The sequence below is a fragment of the Neophocaena asiaeorientalis genome, unplaced genomic scaffold, assembly GCF_003031525.2.
Source record: "Neophocaena asiaeorientalis asiaeorientalis breed wild unplaced genomic scaffold, Neophocaena_asiaeorientalis_V1.1 scaffold174, whole genome shotgun sequence".
In the NCBI taxonomy this organism is placed as follows: Eukaryota; Metazoa; Chordata; class Mammalia; order Artiodactyla; family Phocoenidae; genus Neophocaena; species Neophocaena asiaeorientalis.
In genome coordinates, this window is record NW_020174922.1 from 6,313,436 (window position 1) to 6,333,302 (window position 19,867).

Here is a 19,867-nt window from a genome sequence, read left to right on the forward strand (position 1 = left end):
AGTTCTCCTTGAGAGTCATGTATCTGTGTAACTGCATTTGAAAGTAACAAAACTGCTTTTCCTTTAAAAACTTTCTACAAAACAGATCTTCACCCGGATAGGTTTCAGAGTGAGAGGGATTACTATGAAGCAGCCTCTCAAAGACTCAAAGTCTTAGTCACTGCTACTCAAGAGTCTTTCTCAAATTGTGTTTCAAGAACACCATATCCATGGCAGCCCTCATGCCTCAACTAGGATCACCAAGCTAGAAGACCCTGGAAATATATCCAAGATGCAAGACCCCGATGGGCTAAGAGAGGTATTCTGGCTGCTCACTCTGGCCTCTGATTCCAGGAAAGAGGAAGGATTTTGAATGTAATTGTTATGTGAATGTACTACTTATTTAGCTAAGATTTCTGGATCCTAGATAAGTAACTTTATCAGCCATAGAAAATAGCCTGTAGCTGCTACCACTCCCTTTCCTGCCTAAATAGTCTCTCAGACAATCAGTCCTAATGGAGTTGGGAAAAAAAGACTGGAGCTAAATATGAGAGATTCTCTGGCCAAGTATCTCCTGTTTCCTTGGGAATAGCAAGGTTCTTATTTTTCAATTTGGAATCTAGTCAGCCTCACTGCGCTCCATGCACACTGACCGAACGAAAGGATTCATGGAGCCAGCATCTCAACAGCATATGGCACCTCTTTTTCTTTAAAGCAGATGTGATAGGAAGACATATATCTGTCTGTTTCAGTAAGTCTGAAAAGCTGTACTTGTTTCAAGCTTCACTTTTGAAATCATCCTATGCCTAAACAAACGCACAGCTTTCCTGCCTCTTATTAGAAAATGAAACCCACGTCTGACTCCAGGCATCATTTTTGGGCTGGAGGGAGTGGGTGCTGCCGGTCTCTGGAGGTCCCCAGTGGACTGATTTCTATACACCTCTCCCCAAGGCCATTCTCACACCCACTTCATAACGGGAGTACAATGACACCACCACGGACCTCATGGCATATAGATGCCTAGATGCCACCAGAAGCATGTGGGGAGCCTGCTCCTTCGGAGTACCTGAGAAGATCCAGGTCAGGTGAGAGCTGGGTCAGTATACAGGTAGAAACTCCACCCTACTGGAAGCCTTGGATCCATGGCTCAAGGAGCTCTGGAAGCCCCTACTCCCTAAATGTATCAGTCAGCTACCTCACCCAACCCCTGAAAAAAAAGAGGTTCTGCATTAAAATAAATGCAAGACTCAGTGGCTAAAACATCAATCATTTATTCTTACTGCTCTTACTTAGTTCAGCTGATCTAAACTGGGTTTGGCTGGAGTGACTTGGCTGTTCTCCACATTTCTCTAATCCTCCCCTTGAGATCATCAGGCCAGTCGAGGCATGTTCTTCTTCAGTGATGGCAAAGGCATAAGAGCACAAGCAAAAACTCACCAGGTCTCTTGAGGTCTAGGATTGAAATTGGTACCCAGTGCAGCTTTTGCCTCATTTCTTTCATTATGGCAAAATATACGTAACATGAAACTTATTATCTTAACCATTTTTAAGTGTACAGTTCAGTGGCATTAATTACATTCTCATTGTTGTACAACTTCACACTATCCATGTCCAGAACATATCCATGTTTCATCCCAAACTGAAACTCATACCATTAAATAATAATAATACTCCATTCCCTCCTTCCCCCAGCCCCTGGTAATTACTATTCCATTTTCTGCTTCTACAAATTTGACTACTCTAGGTATCTCATATAAGGGGAATCATACAATATTTGTCCTTTTGTGTCTGGCTTCCTTCACTTAAATTAATGTTGTCAAGTTTAATCCATGTTGTCACATGTATCAGAATTTTATTCCCTTTTTAAGGCCGAATAATAGTCATCATATAGATTTATCACATTTCGTTTATCCATTCATCTATTGATGGAACTCTGGGTTGTTTCCACCGTTTGGCTATTGTGAATAATGCTGCCATAAACATTGGTGTACAAATATCTATTCAAGTCCTGCTTTCAGATCTTTTGGGTATATAGCCAGAAGTGGAGTTGCTAGATCATACAGTAATTCTAATGTTTAATTTTCTTTTAGGGACCTCAATATTGTTTTCCACAGTTGCTGCACCATTTTACATTTCCACCAACAATACACAAGTGTTATAATTTTCCCACATCTTCACCAACTCTAGTTAATTTCTTTTTTTCTTTTAATAATAGCCATCCTAATGGACATAAAGTGGTATCTCGTTGGTTCTGATTTGCATTTCTATAACAATTAGTGATGTGGAACGTCTTTTCCTGTGGTTAATCATTTGCATATCTTTGAGAAATGTCTATTCAAGTGTTCTGCTCATTTTTAAGTTGGTTGGTGGTTTTTGTTGTTGAGTTGTAGGAATTTTTCTATATTCTGGATATTAATCTCTTATCAGATCTATGACTCGTAAATATTTTCTCCCATTGTGTGGGCTGCCTTTTCACTCTGTTGTCAGTGTCCTGTGATACACAAAAGCTTTTAATTTTGATGATGTCCAGTATATCTAATTTTTCTCTTTTGTTACCTGTGCTTTTAGTGTCATATCCAAGAAATCATTGCCAAATCCAATATTGTGAAACTTTTCCCCTGCGTTTTCTTCTGAGAGTTTTATACTTTTAACTCTTATGTTTAGGTCCTTAATCCATTTTGAGTTAATTTTTGTATATGGTTTAATGTAAGGATCCAACATCATTCTTTGCATGTAGAAATCCAGTTTTCCCATTACCATCTGTTGAAAAGACTATCCTTTCCACATTGAATGGTCTTGGCACCCATGTTGAAAATTGACTATATACATAAGAGCTTATTTCTGGGTTCTCTCTCTATGCCATTGGTCTATATGTCTGTCTTTATTCCAGTTCCACAGTTTTGATTACTGTAACTTTGTAATAAGTTTTGAAACCAGGAAGTATGAGACCTCTAACTTTGCTGCTCTTTTTCAAGATTGTTTTGGCTATTCAGAGTCCCTTGAGATTCCATATGAATTTTAAGATGAATTTTTCTACTTATGCAAAAACAATTTTTTAATTGGGATTTTGAGAGGGACTGAATTGGGTTTGTTTTGGGGAGTACTGACACCTTAACAAAATTGTCTTCCAACCCATGAACGTATCTTTTCATTCGTTTACGATTTTAATTTCTTTTTTTAGCAATGTTTTATAGTTTTCAGTGTACAAGTCTTTCCCCTCCTTGGTTTAGTTTATTCTTAGGTATTTTATTCTTTTTGATACTCATGTAAATGGAATTGTTTTCTTAATTTCCTTTTCAGATTGTTCATCGTTAGCGTTTGTTAGTGGCCAGAGTAGTCACATGGCCAAACCTGAAGTAAGGAGGTGGGGAAGTAAAGCCCACCCATCATGGGACGGCCCTGTAAAGTTACATGGCAGAGTGAGTCCACAGGGCGAGAAGTGAAAACTTGGGTCCTATAACATGACATTCCATACTGAAATTTTGAGGGTCAACTTTAGCATTGTTTTTCCAGGGCCCTTCTTCAAAGTAGTCTGTTCCCACCTCTTCAACCTATACAACCACAGTGAAAATGTAAAAAGGCAAGGGAATGAAGGGAGTACGCAGACAAAGGAAGGAGGTATCAAGATGCCTAAGTAAATTGTTGGCGTCTAACCAGACAAGCAGTAGGTATGGGGGAAAGAACACAAGACAGTGACTCAGATAGAAGATCTGCCCCCCTTGATCTTGGGACGGTCTCTTAACATCTCTGGGCCTCAGTTTTCTCCCCTGGCAGTAAGCTAAATCATCTCTTAAAGACCTTTCCTGTGTTAACGCTGCCATACTATAAAAATTCTACCAGTGCTGCCCCCAGAACACAGAACAACGTTAGAAAATCCATTCTCTGTACAGATCCATAGGCACACACATCCATCTGTGACCATCTATGTGTCTCACTGATCTCATCTTCTGCCTTATATCTCAGTTTTATTAGTGTGCGTTTTTGCATCCCATACCAGCTGGGATCTCCTTGCAAGAGAGAAGATAATCTTAACTAGCTTTACTGTCCCCAGAACACTAGGCACCAAATAGATATTTTTTAACTGAACTGATAGAAAACCTCCACTATCTTTAATTTTGAATGATTTATCTTGCATTTTAAACCTCCAAATAAATCTCCTCTGGAAGCTAAGTTTCTGGGGTCACAACAGCAAATTCAACAAGTACGAATTTAGAGGTAATGAGTTTTCTCTCACAATTGTAATCAGTTTATTTTACTAATTCTGTGCTACAAAGGCTTGAGTAGACACCGTATCTCAGTTTAATATTTTGGAATTTGAATGTATCAAAATAGGCTCAATGACTACGTGATGAGTATAACATTGTGCATGTCCAATGCAGGCTTGATTGTCAGAAGAGCTGTCAGAAGGCCAAGGTTCTTGACCTATAGAGAAATGAGATCAGTGTTTAAAATTGTTTTCCTAGTCTCTGTTGAAAATTTTTGGCTTGAAAATCACAGAGTAAAATGGAGGCAGACGTTAGACATTTACCAATTAAAGTTTGATTCCTAACTATTACTATATAGTACGTGGGGTTTTTTTTTCCCCCAACTCATTGCATTTGAAGAAGTGATTTCTTTCAGTATAAAACTGGCATAGGAACTAATTAACTTGAGAAAATGTCCAATGAGTTAACCTTAATTGCTTCACTTTTTTTTAAGTTATTACAGGGACATAGGCAAAAATAGGTACTTTGTGTTCCCAGGAATTTTTACTTTAATTGAATGAGTAATAGTCACCCTCCAAGCATCCAGAGAATAAAAACATCTCCCATTTGCTTGGGAGTGGGAAACATAAGAAAAATGCCGTGGGGAAGCCACATCAAATGTATGGCCTCAAAACCCATGGAAACAGTCAAACAGCTCATCAGGAATGTGTCCTTATTGGCTTTATCCATGGCTTACCTCTCCTCACCTCTCCTTCTAGGCTGCCCCATCAAAGGCCACCCTACTCCCAATATCACCTGGTTCCACGGTGACCAGCCAGTTGCCAATACCACAGGACTGACGCATCATATCTTGGCAGCCGGACGGATTCTCCGGGTTGCAAATCTTAGTGGCGGGTCTCAAGGGGAATTCAGCTGCCTTGCTCAGAATGAGGCGGGAATGCTCGTCCAGAAGGCCTCTTTAGTGATCCAAGGTAAGAAACCCTTCAGGCGTTGGGTGCCAGGCTTGTTTCTTGAAGAAGAGAGTCTACTTGGAAATCTAATTCTCCAGCAGAACAAAGTGATTTCTGATCTCCAGTGGTTCTTAGAACATGCAAATGGAAGCCCAACCGTGTTGCCATATGGTGAGGCTCTTCAGAAAAGCCACCCACCCCCATCTCAGCAGAACCCAGAAAAGTCAGTGCTGCTTTCATAGATGCGCCCTTCTTCTCATCATGTTACTGCTGCTCAGGACCAAGGAGATATCGCCATATAGCAAAGCAAATGTGTTTCCTTTATGCTGGTTTTAACTAGTAGAGAGCTCACACACACACTCGCAAAGTTGCCTACTAAGAAAATACAAGTTTTCTCTGTTGAGCTGGTTTAAAATTACCTCTTGATGTGAACTACGTGGTTACTGCCCCTGCCTCGGAGAACCAGGGCTGGTGCCAGGACCGCTGATCATCCAGAAGTCTCCAGCTGCAGTCACACGCCAAGTGCCTTCCTGGCACCTTCTCTGTGGCCTGTCCACGAGCAGACTGAGGAGTCTGCATGGCTCATGCATTCACCTTCCAGGCACCTGGGCAGGTCAGAGAGCCCTTGGGTGGGGCCTGGCATTCACGGCCCCAAGAAGGGGTTGTGAATGAGCCCAAAACAGTGGGAAGGGAGCCCAAACTGGCCTTGTTATAGAAACTACGTGAGGCTTTTGAGTTTTCCATAGACTGGTTCTACCTGTGGCCTATGTGTGACACTTGTAGGGAAAGCAAAATTCTACTGCACGTATCCTAAAATGGAGGTTTCCGTGGGAAGGGACAGAGTTCATCCCAGAATAGCACATAAGGGGGGAGATTTTCCTGAGGCCTCCACCGCCATCTCACTTTCCACACAGGAAAGTCAATGTTGTGTTTTCTTGCCAGCCGGGCACTCTCTGCTGAAAACCAGAAGGCAGTGCCTATCTGCAAGATTTGTAGCACACAAATCTTTTGAGTGCAAATAAGCACTCAAAATTTACCAGCCCAGTTTTTTTTTTTTTTTTTTTTTTTTTTTTTTTTTTTTTTTTTTTTTGAATGTGGGATCCTCCCAGACCGGGGCACGAACCCGCGTCCCCTGCATCGGCAGGCGGACTCTCAACCACTGCGCCACCAGGGAAGCCCCAGCCCAGTTATTTTTAACAGCTTTCCTACCAGTCAGTCCCAGACCCCCAAATAGAAAATCCAAAGGAATGGCCTTCCTGACCGACGTCATCGTGAAAAGTGAGCCTCTCTGGATAGGCTGTTTTTCTGTAACATATACAAAGTCCAACTCCAGTACAGACTTTTAAATATGATTGTTAAGTACTTCTGATATTTTTATATCTCTTTGTTGAAAAATAAAGTCACTTTCTGGTAAACTAATGGAAGGAAAGAGTACTTTAGGAAGTAGGTTAAAAAATACGAGAGCTACAGCCACTGATGAAGTTCTATGTGCCAGGCACTGGGCTAGGCCCTGTACTTTCTTTATATCCAGTCCTCACAGTAGCATGACAAGATAAGGGCTACTGTACTCACTTTATGGATAAGCCAGCGGAGGCCCCTGGAGACCACGTGACTTGCCTAGATCGGTGGGAAATGGAGCCTACTGCAGGGCAGAGCCTCCTTCATAACAGCATCTCATTCCTACCACACCTCACCCCACCACTCTGAAGGAATAACATGGGCATTGATGCTATCTTCTTTTCACCTCTGATCTTCCTTCTGTGATAGATTACTGGTGGTCTGTGGACAGACTGGCGACCTGCTCAGCCTCCTGTGGTAACAGAGGGGTTCAGCAGCCCCGCCTGAGGTGTCTCCTGAACAGCACGGAGGTCAACCCCACCCACTGTGCAGGGAAGGTGCGCCCTGCTGTGCAGCCCATCGCCTGCAACCGGAGAGACTGCCCTTCCCGGTGAGTGCGCCGGATGCTGGCTCAGGCCGCCCACTCCCAAGGATGGGCCTGGACTTTTAGCCAAGTTCATAGCCAGCCCTTGTCTAGCACTGAGAGAGCTACATTAAGTGCAGGTGAGGGGACCTGACGTCCTTTCCTGTAGGCCCGGGCCCGCCAGCCTCTCCACTGCACAGAAAACATCCCTCAGGATAAGCCTCCTCCCTTCGCTGTTTCTTCCCTCACTATTCAGCCAGCTAAAGGCTGCCCAGGCTTCCCAAGGGCCTGATAGGGTCTGTTCAGGGTCCAGGAGCATCCCAGGCCCTGGCAAGAGAGAAGCTCCCACACTGCAGTAAGAAGCTGGCTCTGTGGTTGGTTTGTAAGGAAAGAAACATGTTTGCAATTGAAGTGTTTAGGGGATACTGACTATTGGCCTAGACCCCAACTCCTCCCCTTTCTTCTAGCTGTAAATACCTGTGCTCATCAGTACTGCAATTTAGTTAAGGAAATATGATCCTCTCTTCTACAAAGAGTTGCATCGTGCTAAACTTGACGTAAATTTCCATTTCCCATAGTTGCTTCAACTTTGGGTTTACAGTTGACCTTTGAGCAATGCAGAGGTTAGGGGCGCCCACCCCGAGCAGTCAGAAATCTACCTCTACCTTGATAGTTGGCGCTCCGTATCTGCAATTTCACAGCAACGGATGGTGTAGTACTGTAGTAGGTATTTCGTGAAAGAAATCCGAGTATAAGTGGATCTGTGCAGTTCATACCCGTGTTGTTCAAGGGCCAACTATACATTCTCTGCATTTGGGTCCCTTATGTAGCTCAGAGTGACACCCACAGTCTCTGCCTCTTCCATTTGCCTTGAGCTTTGAGAAGCTGTGAGTCCCACCGAGCAGTACCCTTCCCCTGCCACCCAGTGTCAGGCAGCAGCTAAAGGGATAATGGATGGGCTTGCAGTTGGCACCAGCATGGTGCCCAGAGCCCGGGGAGACTTGGCTGGGTCCTGAAATGCCCCTTTACTACCTATCTGTGGGACGTTCATCCACTACTTAGGCAACTGCTTCGTGTTTTGCCAGCTGAGTCCTAAGAAGCAGCTGAAACCAGGACAGCCTCAATGAAATATGAAACACACTTGTTAATATCAGCAGTTTGACTTGCTGACGGGAAGGTTTCCACAGGAATGATTAATGTCCTTTTATACCCTTCCTGAACTGTAACATAGCCGGTACCTCTCTTTTCTCAAAGCCCCCACCCCAACTCCTGAAAAATTGCTGAAATGGATATTTGGAAATAAAAGTTGATTGAAAGGGAGGCCTGACATTCACCAGGGATATGAGAGGCTGGAAGACTGCCCTTGCCAAGCTGTGTGAAATGAAGAGGAGGTCTTGGACATGCCAGGGACTTTTTGATTTGCTGTGGTGATGGTCAGAGTCAATCAGCCTTATTTACTTCTGCAGATGAAACAATGGCTGGGTCTGCTTGGGTTTCAGTGCCCCCAGGGGCTTTAAAACACCGTCTGCTTGTTTCCTAAGTGGCTCTGCTCCTAAGAGATGGAAATCTGCACGCAGTCATCTCTCTCCAGGGCTAACAGAGCAGAGGAGTTCCACCAAATTAAATAAGTCACAGATCTAGATTCAGGAGGAATTTGCTCCCTGTCCCTGCTACTTACCTCTCCTGAAAGCCAGATGTGGCGCCACTAGACCAGGAAGTGGCCACAGGCTCACCTTTGCTTGGTTTCCCCACCAGGCTTCCTGGGCACGTCAGCCCCCTTCTCTCCACACAAACAAGTGTGGCCCTCGTAGGCTTTCTGAATAACGCTGCGAAGTCCCGCTTTGACCCAGGTAGCTGTTTCAGCCACTTCATTTAGAAAAATTTTTTTCTCAGGCAGTAAAACAAAATGTTTTCTCTAGATGGAACTAAATGGCTAGAAAGCACCAAATTTTTTTCTCACTCTTTTCCCCAAACTGCACCCCCTTCCCCTCTTCTTTGAGAATTAGCCCAGGGTACAAACATCCAAAGAGAACCCCTCCACCTTTGTATACAGACCAAGGATTTCAGAGTGTTTCCCAGCTTACAGCTTGGCTTTATGAGGAAAGCCATTTGTCTCAGTCCTGGTCAGTCTCACTTCTGAGGGCCCAAATTGCAGTTAGAAGCTAACATCCTGAGAACGACTACTGTCACCACATATACAGCCCTCTAAGAGGTGTAAGACCTATGGACTGTGACTCATGGGCGTGGGAATTGCTCCAGAAAGCTGGAAGGAACTTCGTAGGTTTCTGAGGGATTAAACAAAATCAAATGAGACATGGGTTAAGGCGACGTAGAAAAAACAGTGAGTACAAGCAGACAGAACTTGGCTTAACCGAGACCCAGACCGCCTCCAGGGTCAGGGGGCGACCCAGGTTTGGATCTGACTTCCCTGGGAAACTGTCCCTTCTCTGCCCCACACTTGGATGCCATTAGGAAGTACCAGAACTGCAATGCAGCGTAACCAGCTAAAGGACTGTCTTCCCAGAATGTGTCATCTGCAAGCTCACGGCTTTTGGGGCCAATGTTAAGAAAAGGCAACTGATCTTCAGAAAACTCTTTCACATTGCGCCTTTTTAGTCAATTTCCAAAGGGTATTTGTTTCCTGTGGCTGCCACAGCAAATTACCACAAACATCGTTGCTTAAAACGAGAAATCTATTCTCCTACAGTTGTGGAGGCCAGAAGTCCAAAATCAAGGTGTCAGCAGGGCTGTACCCCCTCCATAAAGCGCTGGGAGAGAATCAGTTCCTCAGCCCTTGCAGCTTCTGGTGGCTCCCAGTGTCCCTTGGCTTGTGGCCACATCAGTCCAACCTCTGCCCCTGTGGTCACACTGTCTTCTCCTTTTCTATGTCCAATCTCCCTCTGCCTTTCTCTTATAAGGGTATGTGATGGTATTTAATGCCTACCCAGTTAATGCAGGACAATCTCATCTCAAAATCTTTAACTACATCGGTAAACACCCTTTGTCCAAATAAGGTAGCATTCACAAGTTCCAGGGATTTGATATAGATATCTCGGCGGGGAGGGGTGGGGATTTTCAGCCTACCACCCCAAGCATATACTGTGAAAAGAGACATGGCCCTGCAATTAGCTGCTGTGTGGTGAGAGGAGGAAGATGCATGGGGCTCCTTTTCTGAGAGTGTATGGCATCATCCCCCTCCTCAAGTCTTGACCCTTTGCCCTGACTCTTCTTCTTCTTTCCAGGTGGATGGTGACCTCCTGGTCCGCCTGTACCCGGAGCTGTGGGGGAGGCGTCCAGACCCGCCGAGTGACCTGCCAGAAGCTGAAAGCCTCTGGGATCTCCACTCCTGTGTCCAATGACATGTGCACACAGCTTGCCAAACGGCCAGTCGACACCCAGGCCTGTAACCAACAGCTATGTGTGGAGTGGGCCTTCTCCAGCTGGGGCCAGGTGAGAGGGCTTTTTCTTTTTTAATTTTTATTTTTTATTCAAGTAGAGTTGATTTACAATGTTTCAGGTGTACAGCAAAGTGATCCAGTTGTGCATATATATTTATTCTTTTTCAGATTCTTTTCTATTATAGGTTACTATAAGATATTGAGTTGAGTTCCCTGTGCTATACAGTAGGTCCCTGTCATTTATATAGGGACCATTTATTTCATATATATAGTAGTCTGTATCTGTTAATTCCAAATTTATCCCTCCCCCTTCTTAACCCTTTGTTAGCCATAAGTTTGTTTTTCAAGTCTGTGAGTCTGTTTCTGTTTTATAAATAAGTTCACTTCTGTCATTTTTTTAGATTCCATATATAAGCGATGTCATATGATATTTGTCTCCTTCTGACTTACTTCACTTAGTATGATAATCTCTAGCTGCATCCATGTTGCTGCAAATGGCATTATTTCATTGTTTTTTATGGCTCAGTAGTATTCCATTGTATATATGCACCACATTTTCTTTATCCATTCGTCTGTCAATGGACATTAGGGTTGTTTCCATGTCTTGGCTATTGTGAATAGTGCTGCAATGAACATTGGGGTGCATGTGTCTTTTGGGGTTTTTTAAAATTAATTTTTATTGGAGTATAGTTGATTTACAATGTTTTATCAGTTTCTGCTATACAGCAAAGTGAATCAGCTACACATATACATATATCCGTTCTTTTTCAGATTCTTTTCCCATATAGCTCATTACATAGTATTGAGTAGAGTTCCCTGTGCTATACAGTAGGTTCTTATTAGTTATCTATTTTATATATAGTAGCATCTATATGTCAATCCCAATCTCCCAATCTATCCCTCCCCCTCCTTTCCTCCTGGTAACCACAAGTTTGTTCTCCACATCTGTGACTCCATTTCTGTTCTGCATACAAGTTCATTTATACCATTCTTTCAGATTCCACAAATAAGTGATATCATATATTTGTCTTTCTCTGTCTTACTGCACTCAGTATGACAATCTCTAGGTCCATCCATGTTGCTGCAAATGGTATTCTTTCTTTTTTATGGCTGAGTAATATTCCATTGTATATATGTACCACATCTTCTTTATCCATTCATCCGTTGATGGACATCTAGGTTGCATCCATGTCCTGGCTGTTGTAAATAGTGCTGCAGTGAACATTGGGGTGCATGTATTGTTTTCTCTGAATATGTGCCCAGGACTGGGATTGCTAGAGCATATTGTAGCTCTATTTTTAGTTTTTTAGGAACCTCCAGACTGTTTTCCATAGTGGCTGTAGCAATTTACATTCCCACCAACAGTGTAAGAGGGTTCCCTTTTCTCCACACCCTCTCCAGCATTTGTTACTTGTAGACTTTTTAATGATGGCCATTCTGACTGGTGTGAGGTGGCACCTCACTGTAGTTTTTATTTGCATTTCCCTAATATTTAGTGATGTTGAGCATCTTTTCATGTGCCTATTGGCCGTCCATATTTCTTCTTTAGAGAGAGGTCTATTTAGGTCTTCTGCCCATTTTTTGGATTGGGTTGTTTGTTTTTTGTTGTTGAGTTGTATGAGCTGTTTGTATATTTTGAAAATTAAGCCCTTGTTGGTCTCAGTGTTTGTGAATATTTTCTCCCATTCTGTAGGTTTTTTTCATCTTGTTTATGGTTTACTTTGTTGTGCAAAAGCTTGTGAGTTTGATTAGGTCCCATTTGTTTATTTTTGTATTTATTTCTATTGCCTTGGGAGACGGAACTAAGAAAACATTTGTACGATTTATGTCAGAGAATGTTTTGCCTATGTTCTCTTCTAGGAGTTTTATGGTATCGTGTCTTATGTTTCAAGTCTTTAAGCCGTTTTGTGTTTGTTTTTGTGTATGGTGAGAGGGTGTGTTTTAACTCCATCCATTTACATGCAGCTGTCCAACTTTCCCAGCACCACTTGCTGAAAGAGACTGTCTTTTTCCCATTCTATATTCTTGCCTCCTTTGTCGAAGATAAACTGACCTTAGGTGTGTGGGCTTATTTCTGGGCTCTCTATTCTGTTCCATTGATCCACTGTTTTTGTGCCAATACCATGCTGTTTTGATTACTGTAGCTTTGTGGTATTGTCTGAAGTCTGGGAGGGTTTTGCCTCCTGCTTTGTTCTTTATCTTCACAATTGCCTTGGGCAATTCTAGGTCTTTTAGGGTGCCATGTAAATTTTAGGATTATCTGTTCTAGTTCGGTGAAATATGTCATGAGTAATTTGATATGGATCTCATTAAATCTGTAGATGGCTTTGGGTAGTATGGCCATTTTAACAATATTAATTCTTCCAATACAAGAGCATGGGATATCTTTCCATTTCTTTGAGTCATCTTTAATTTCCTTTATTAATGTTTTATAGGTCTCAGCGAATAAGTCTTTCACCTCCTTGGTGAGGTTTATTCCTAAGTATTTTCTTTTGGGGATTGCGATTTTAAAAGGTATTGTTTCTTTTACATTCCCTTTGATATTTTGTTGTTGGTGTAAAGAAATGCAACAGATTTCTGTATGTTAATCTTGTATCCTGCTACCTTGCTGGATTTATCAGTTCTAGTAGTTTTTGTATGGAGTCTTTAGGGTTTTCTATATGTAGTATCATATCATCTGCATATAATGACAGTTTTAGCTCTTCCCTTCCAATTCAGATACCTTTTTATTTTTAAGATTTCTTTTGATGTGGACCATTTTTTAAGTCTTTACTGAATTTTGTTAAAATATTGCTTCTGTTTTATGTTTCGGTTCTTTGGCCATGAGGCACATGGGATCTTAGCTTCCTGACCAGGTATCAAAGCTGCACCCGCTGCGTTGGAAGGTGAAGTCTTAACCACTGGACTGTCAGGGAAGTTCCCCCAATTTGAATACCTTTTATTTCTTTTTCTTGTCTGATTGCTGTGGCTAGGCCTTCCAATACTATGTTGAATAGAAGAAGTGAGAGTGGGCATCCTTGTCTTCTTCCAGATTTTGGCAGGAAGGCTTTCAGCTTTTCACCATAGAGTATTATATTGTCTGTGGGTTTGTCATAAATAGCTTTTATTATCTGGAGATATGTTCACTCTATACCCACTATGGTAAGAGTTTTTTGGGTGTTGAATTTTGTCAAATGCTTTTTCTGCATCTATTGTGATGATCATGTGTTTTTTGTCTTTTGTTTATGTGGTGTTATCACATTGATTGATTTCATATGCTGAACCATCCTTGTGAACTTGGGATGTATCCCACTTGGTCATGGTGTTACGATATTTTTTATGTGTTGCTGGATTCAGTTTGCTAATATTTTGTTGAGAATTTTTGCATCTATATTCATCAGAGATATTGGCCTATAATTTTCCTTTTTGGTGGTGTCTTTGCTAGACACTGGTCTTTTAAAGAAACTTCTCCAGTGACTCTAAGTCAATTGCTCAGGAGAGGGATCTAAACATGGGCATGTTTTAGAAGCCACCCAAATGATTCTAATGTGCAGTCAGGGTAGAGAACCATTGTTCCAGGCCAAGAAGAGTTGAAGCCTAGCTGCTACCAGCAACTCCTTTCTCTCAATTCCCTGTTGGAGGTTAACCAAAAAAGTCCCAGGTTAGCTCAAGAGAGAGAAGAAATGGGGGCTCAGCTGGACAGAGGGAGGAACCACAGAAACTCTCCATTTGGAGAGGAAATTTTATGTTTTAGTTGTAACGGAAAAGAAAGACCAACACAAACTGAAGGTTCTTCTTTAGGAAGAGCAAACCTGAGCAGTGACACACACCAGCCCATGACAGAAGCAGCCAAGGGTGCAGTGTGCAGGGCTGTCATCATTTCTGGGCCAGGTCATTGTTTCTGGGCCAGGTGGGACTGAGCACAAGTCAGGAACTCCCATTTATAATTAGAGGCCTAGGTTTTGCCCAGTGAAGGTAGATAGGGCCTCTATTTAGACAAAGCATAGTTGTCCTATTCATCATCTGACTCCTTCTCTGTTTTAGAATGTTGTTGGCACCAAAAAAAAAAAAAAAAAATCTGGTGTGGTGCTTGAGGGAAATGATATAATTGTATATACTCTTGCTTTTCCTAAAGTCTGGGTTCAAAACTTACTGGAGACCTACTGAGCATCTAAGAGCTGCCTGCCAGGACTGATAATCAGCTGGTACCTACCAACTATGTGGGAACAACTGTTGTGGTTTGTCAGAGGCCCGTGCTAATTGGTAGGATAACTGTTTTGATTGGTCAGGCATAATTTCCAAATGGTCTGTATCTGAAACATACCATTAAGCTTGGCTGTGAGGACATGCCAAAGCAACCACACAGCTCAAAATTATTTGTGTAACTCTATGAAATAGTGTGACTGAATGCTTGGAGGCAGTTGGCAACTTGAACTTATTGGAACTGGTGTCTACACATTACTGCATTCATGTTCCCTCATCCCAACCCTGAAGTGTGTTATTTGGAAAACAATCACTTGGAACATCCTATTAAGTTAATACACTGTGGTCATCTCTCATGAAGATGAAATGTTATTTGGGGAAAATGTGGCCACAGAATTCATTTGCAACTTATAAGCCATTTGTGTTCCAGGTGAGCCTGGGAATAATGCTCAACACTGGCAATCAACATGCTCAGCCGGAGGCTCCTTTTTGGGGCCTCTACCAACCCCTCCTTATTTCCAGTGACCTAATACATGTGCTTCTTAATCAAAGAGGCATGAGCTCCCCCTTGCTCCCATGCCTGGGGGATATCATCTTTCTCCTACCTGGAAAAGCCCACTTCTGATAGCTCTCATTCCGCCCAAGGCAGCTCTGCTTCTAGGCCCTCAAGGCTTATTGGCAGTTTGTGAAATTACAATTGGGAACAGATCTGGCTACACGTGGGAGATGTTTCTGCATTGTATCACTGAGGTCACTCAAGGGCATATACGTGCACACTGATCATGCTGAGTGATTATTTTTCCTAAAAGACAGAAAAATAGGTCTTTCCTCCTTCCTTCCTCTCTAACACTCTTCACCCCCTTCTTTCTTCTAGAACTCTCTAGGCAAGTTTGTCTCAAGCTTTAATGTGAATCACCTATGGATCTTGTTAAAAATGCAAATTCTCATCTAGTGAGTCTGGAATAGAGCTTTGGATGCTGAAATTTTTTTTAATGGAAGTATAGTTGATTTAGTTTCAGGTGTACAGCAGTGATTCAGTTATACGTATTTTTCAGATAATTTTCCTTTATAGGTTATTACAAAATATTGAGGATAGTCCCCTGTGCTATACAGTAGGTCCTTGTTGGTTATCTATTCTATATATAGTACGTGTTTATGTTAATCTCAAACTCTTAATTTATCCCTGCCCCCTCTTTCCCCTTTGGTAACCATAAGTTTCTTTTCTATGTCTGAGGATCTATTTCTGTTTTGTATATAAGTTCATTTGTATAATTTTTTTTAGATTCCACATGTAAGCAATATCATATGATATTTGTTGTTCTCTGTCTGGCTTACTTCACTCAGTATGACAACCTCTGGGTCCCTCCATGTTGCTGCAAATGGCATTATTTCCTTCCTTTTTATGGCTAAGTAGTATTCCATTGATAAATATACCACATCTTCTTTATCCATTCCTCTGTCAATAGACATTTAGGTTGCTTCCAGGTCTTGGCTATTGTAAATAGTGCTGCAATGAACACTGGGGTGCATGTATCTTTTCCAACTATGGTTTTCTCCGGATATATGGCCAGGAGTGGGATTGCAGGATCATATGGTAGCTGTATTTTTAGTTTTATAAGGAACCTTCATACTGTTCTCCATAGTGGCTGCATCAATTTACATTCCCACTGACAGTTGTAGGAGGATTCTTCTTTCTCCACTCTCTCCAGTATTTATTACCTGTAGACTTTTTGATGATGGCCTTTCTGACCAGTGTGAGGTGATACCTCATTGTAGTTTTGATTTGCAGTTCTCTAATAAATTAGTGATGTTGAGCATCCTTTCATGTGCCTTTTGGCCACATGTATATCTCCTTTGGAGAAATATCTATTTAGATCTTCTGTCCATTTTTTCATTGGGTTGTTTTTTTGATATTGAGCTATATGAGCTGTTCCTATATTTTGGAGATTAATCCCTTGTCAGTTGCATCACTTGCAAATATTTTCTCCCATTCTGTAGGTTGCCTTTTCGTTTTGTTTATGGTTTCCTTTGCTATGCAAATGCTTTTAACTTTAACTAGGTCCCATTTGTTTTTGTTTTTATTTCCATTACTCTAGGTGGTGTATCCAAAAAGATATTGCTGTGATTTATGTCAAAGAGTGTTCTGCCTATGTTTTCCTCTAGCAGTTTTATAGTATCCAGTGTTACATTTAGGTCTTTAATCCATTTTGAGTTTATTTTGTGTGTGTGGTGTTAGAGAGTGTTCTAATTTTATTCTTTGACATGTATCTGTCCAGTTTTCCCAGCACAACTTATTGAAGAGACTGTCTTTTCTCCATTGTATAGTCTTGCCTCCTTTGTCATAGATTAATTGACCATAGGTGCGTGGGTTTATTTCTGGGCTTTCTATCCTGTTCCATTGATCTATATTTCTGTTTTTCTGCCACTACCATACTGTTTTGATTACTGTAGCTTTGTAGTATAGTCTGAAGTCAGGGAGCCTGATTCCTCTATTGGATGCTGAATTTTTAACTGAATTATTTTTATAATTCACATTATATTAGTTTTAGGAGTACAACATAACGATTTGATATTTGTATATATTTCAAAATGATCACCACAATACGTCTAATTAATATCCTTCACTATACAGTTACTAAAAACAGTTTTTCTTCTGATGAGAACTTTTAAGATCTATTTAACTTCCAAATATGCAATACTGTATTATTAACTATAGTCATCATGCTGTATATTACATCTCCATGACTTACTTATTTTATAGCTTGAAGCTTGTACCTTTTGATCCCCTTAACTATTTTACCCACCCCCTGACTATGACAACCACCAATCTGTTCTCTGTATCTATTTTGTTGGTTTTGTTTAGATTCCACATATAAATGAGACCATATGGTATCTTTCTCTGGCATATTTTACTTAGCATGATGTCCTCAGGTCCATTAGTGTTGCCACAAATGGCAAGATTTTTTTTTTTTGCTGATTAATATTCCTGTGCATGTATATACACACGTGTCACTTATATACGTGTGTGTCTGTGTGTGTATATACACATATCATTTTCTTTATCAATTTATCCATTGATGGACACTTAGGTTGGCTGCATATCTTGGCTATTGTAAATAATGCTCTAATGAACATGGGGGTGCACATATCTTTTCAAATTAGTGTTTTTATTTTCTTCAGGTAAATACCCAGAAGTGGAATTGCTGGTTCATTTTTAATTTTTAATTTTTTGAGGTCCCTCCACACTGTTTTCCAAAGTGGGTGCATCTATTTACATTCCCACCAACAGTTCACAGGGGTTCCCTTTTCTCCACATCCTCACCAACACTTATTTCTTGGCTTTCTGATAATAGCCATCCTAAAAGGTGTGAGGTGATATCTCACTGTGTTTTTGATATGCATCTCCCTGATGATTAGTGATGATGAGTACCTAATTTTTTTCATGTGCCTGTTGGTGATTTGCATGTCTTCTTCAAAAAAATGTCTATTCAATCCTCTGCCCCTTTTTAAATTGGATTTTTTTTCTATTGACTTCTATGAGTTCTTTATATGTTTTAGACATTAAACCTTTACCAGATATATGATTTGCAAATATTTTCTCCCATTCAATAAGTTGCCTTCTCATTTTATTGAAGGTTTTCTTTGCTGTGCAAAAGCTTTTTAGTTTGATACAGTTCCACTTCTTTATTTTTGCTTTAAAAATAATCATCCCTAAAATCAATGTCAAGGAGCTTACCACCTATGTTTTCTTCTAGCAGTTTTCTGGTTTCAGGTTTTCTGTCAAGTCTTTAATCCATTTTGAGTTAATTTTTGTGTATGGTATAAGGTAGTGGTTCAGTTTCATTCTTTTGCATGTGACTGTCAAGTTTCCCCAACATTTATTGAGGAGACTGTCCTTTCCCCACTGTATACTCTTGGCTCCTTTGTTGTAAATTAATTGACCATATATGCGTGGGTGTATTTCTGGGCTATTCTGCTCAATATATGTGTGTCTGTTTTTATGCAAAACTATACTGTGATTACTGTAATTTTTTATCACTAGTATAGTTTGAAGTCAGTGATGCCTCCAGTGTTTTCTTTTTAAAGATTGCTTTGACTATTTGGGGTCTTTTGTGATTCCATATAAATTTTAGGATTGTTTATTCTATTTCTGTGAAAAATGCCATTGGAATTTTGACAGGGATTGTAGTGAATCGGTAGACTGCTTTGAGTAGTATGGACATTGTAACAATACTGATTCTTTCAATCTATGAGCATGGAATATCTTTCCATTTATTTTTGTCATCCTGAATTTCTTTCATTAATAAGTCTTCAGTGTATAGGTCTTTCATCTCCTTCATCAAATTTATTCCTGGGTATTTTATTCTTTTTGGTGTAATTTTAAATGGGATTGTTTTCTTAATTTCCCTTTCTGAGAGTTTGTTATTAATGTATACAAATGCAACTGATTTTTGTGTGTTGATTTTGTATTCTGCAACTTTACTGAATTTATTAGTTCTAACAGTTTTTTTGGTGGCGGTCTTTAGGATTTTCTATAAATAGTATCATGTCATCTGCAAATAGTGACAGTTTTACTTCTTCCCTTCCAATCTGAATGCCTTCTTTTTTTTTCCTTGCCTATTTGCTCTTGCAAAGACAATACTATGTTGAATAAAAGTGGCAAGAGTGGGCATCCTTGTCTTGTTCCTGATCTTAGGGGAAAAGCTTTCAGCTTTCCACTTTTTAGCATGATGTTAGTTGTGGACTTGTCATATATGACCTTTATTATATTAAGGTACATTCTGTCTACATACACTTTGTTAAGAGTTTTTATCATAAACAGATGTTGAATTTTGTCAAATGCTTTTTCTCCACCTATTGAGATGATCAAATGATTTTTATCCTTCATTTTGTTAATGTGGTATATCACATGTTGATTGCTTTGTGGATACTGAACCGTCATTGCATTCCTGGACCAAGTCTCATTTTATCATGGTCTTTGATCCTTTTAGTGTATTGTTGAATTTGCTTTGCTAATATTTTATTGAGGATTTTTGCATCTATGTTCATCAGGGATATTGACCTGTAACTTTCTTTTCTGCATCACCCTTGTCTGGTTTTTAGTTTCAGGGTAATGCTGGCCTCATAAAATGAGTTTGGAAGAGTTCCCTCCTCTTGTATTTTTTGGAGGAGTTCGAGAAGAATTGATATTAATTCTTCTTTGAATGTTTGGTAGAATTCACAAGTGAAGCT

The 19,867-nt window shown here is 40.7% G+C and overlaps 1 protein-coding gene across 1 annotated transcript in view; it reads left to right on the plus strand.

Annotated features, from left to right (window-relative positions):
- The window catches only part of ADAMTSL1 (ADAMTS like 1), a 453,014-nt gene that overhangs the window by 407,961 nt on the left and 25,186 nt on the right, over nucleotides 1–19,867 (plus strand). Inside the window, exons 24-26 of the mRNA XM_024760471.1 lie at nucleotides 4,943–5,155; nucleotides 6,902–7,082; nucleotides 10,298–10,505. Of these exons, the coding sequence (XP_024616239.1) occupies nucleotides 4,943–5,155; nucleotides 6,902–7,082; nucleotides 10,298–10,505 (602 nt within the window). The remainder of the gene's footprint in view (nucleotides 1–4,942; nucleotides 5,156–6,901; nucleotides 7,083–10,297; nucleotides 10,506–19,867) is intronic.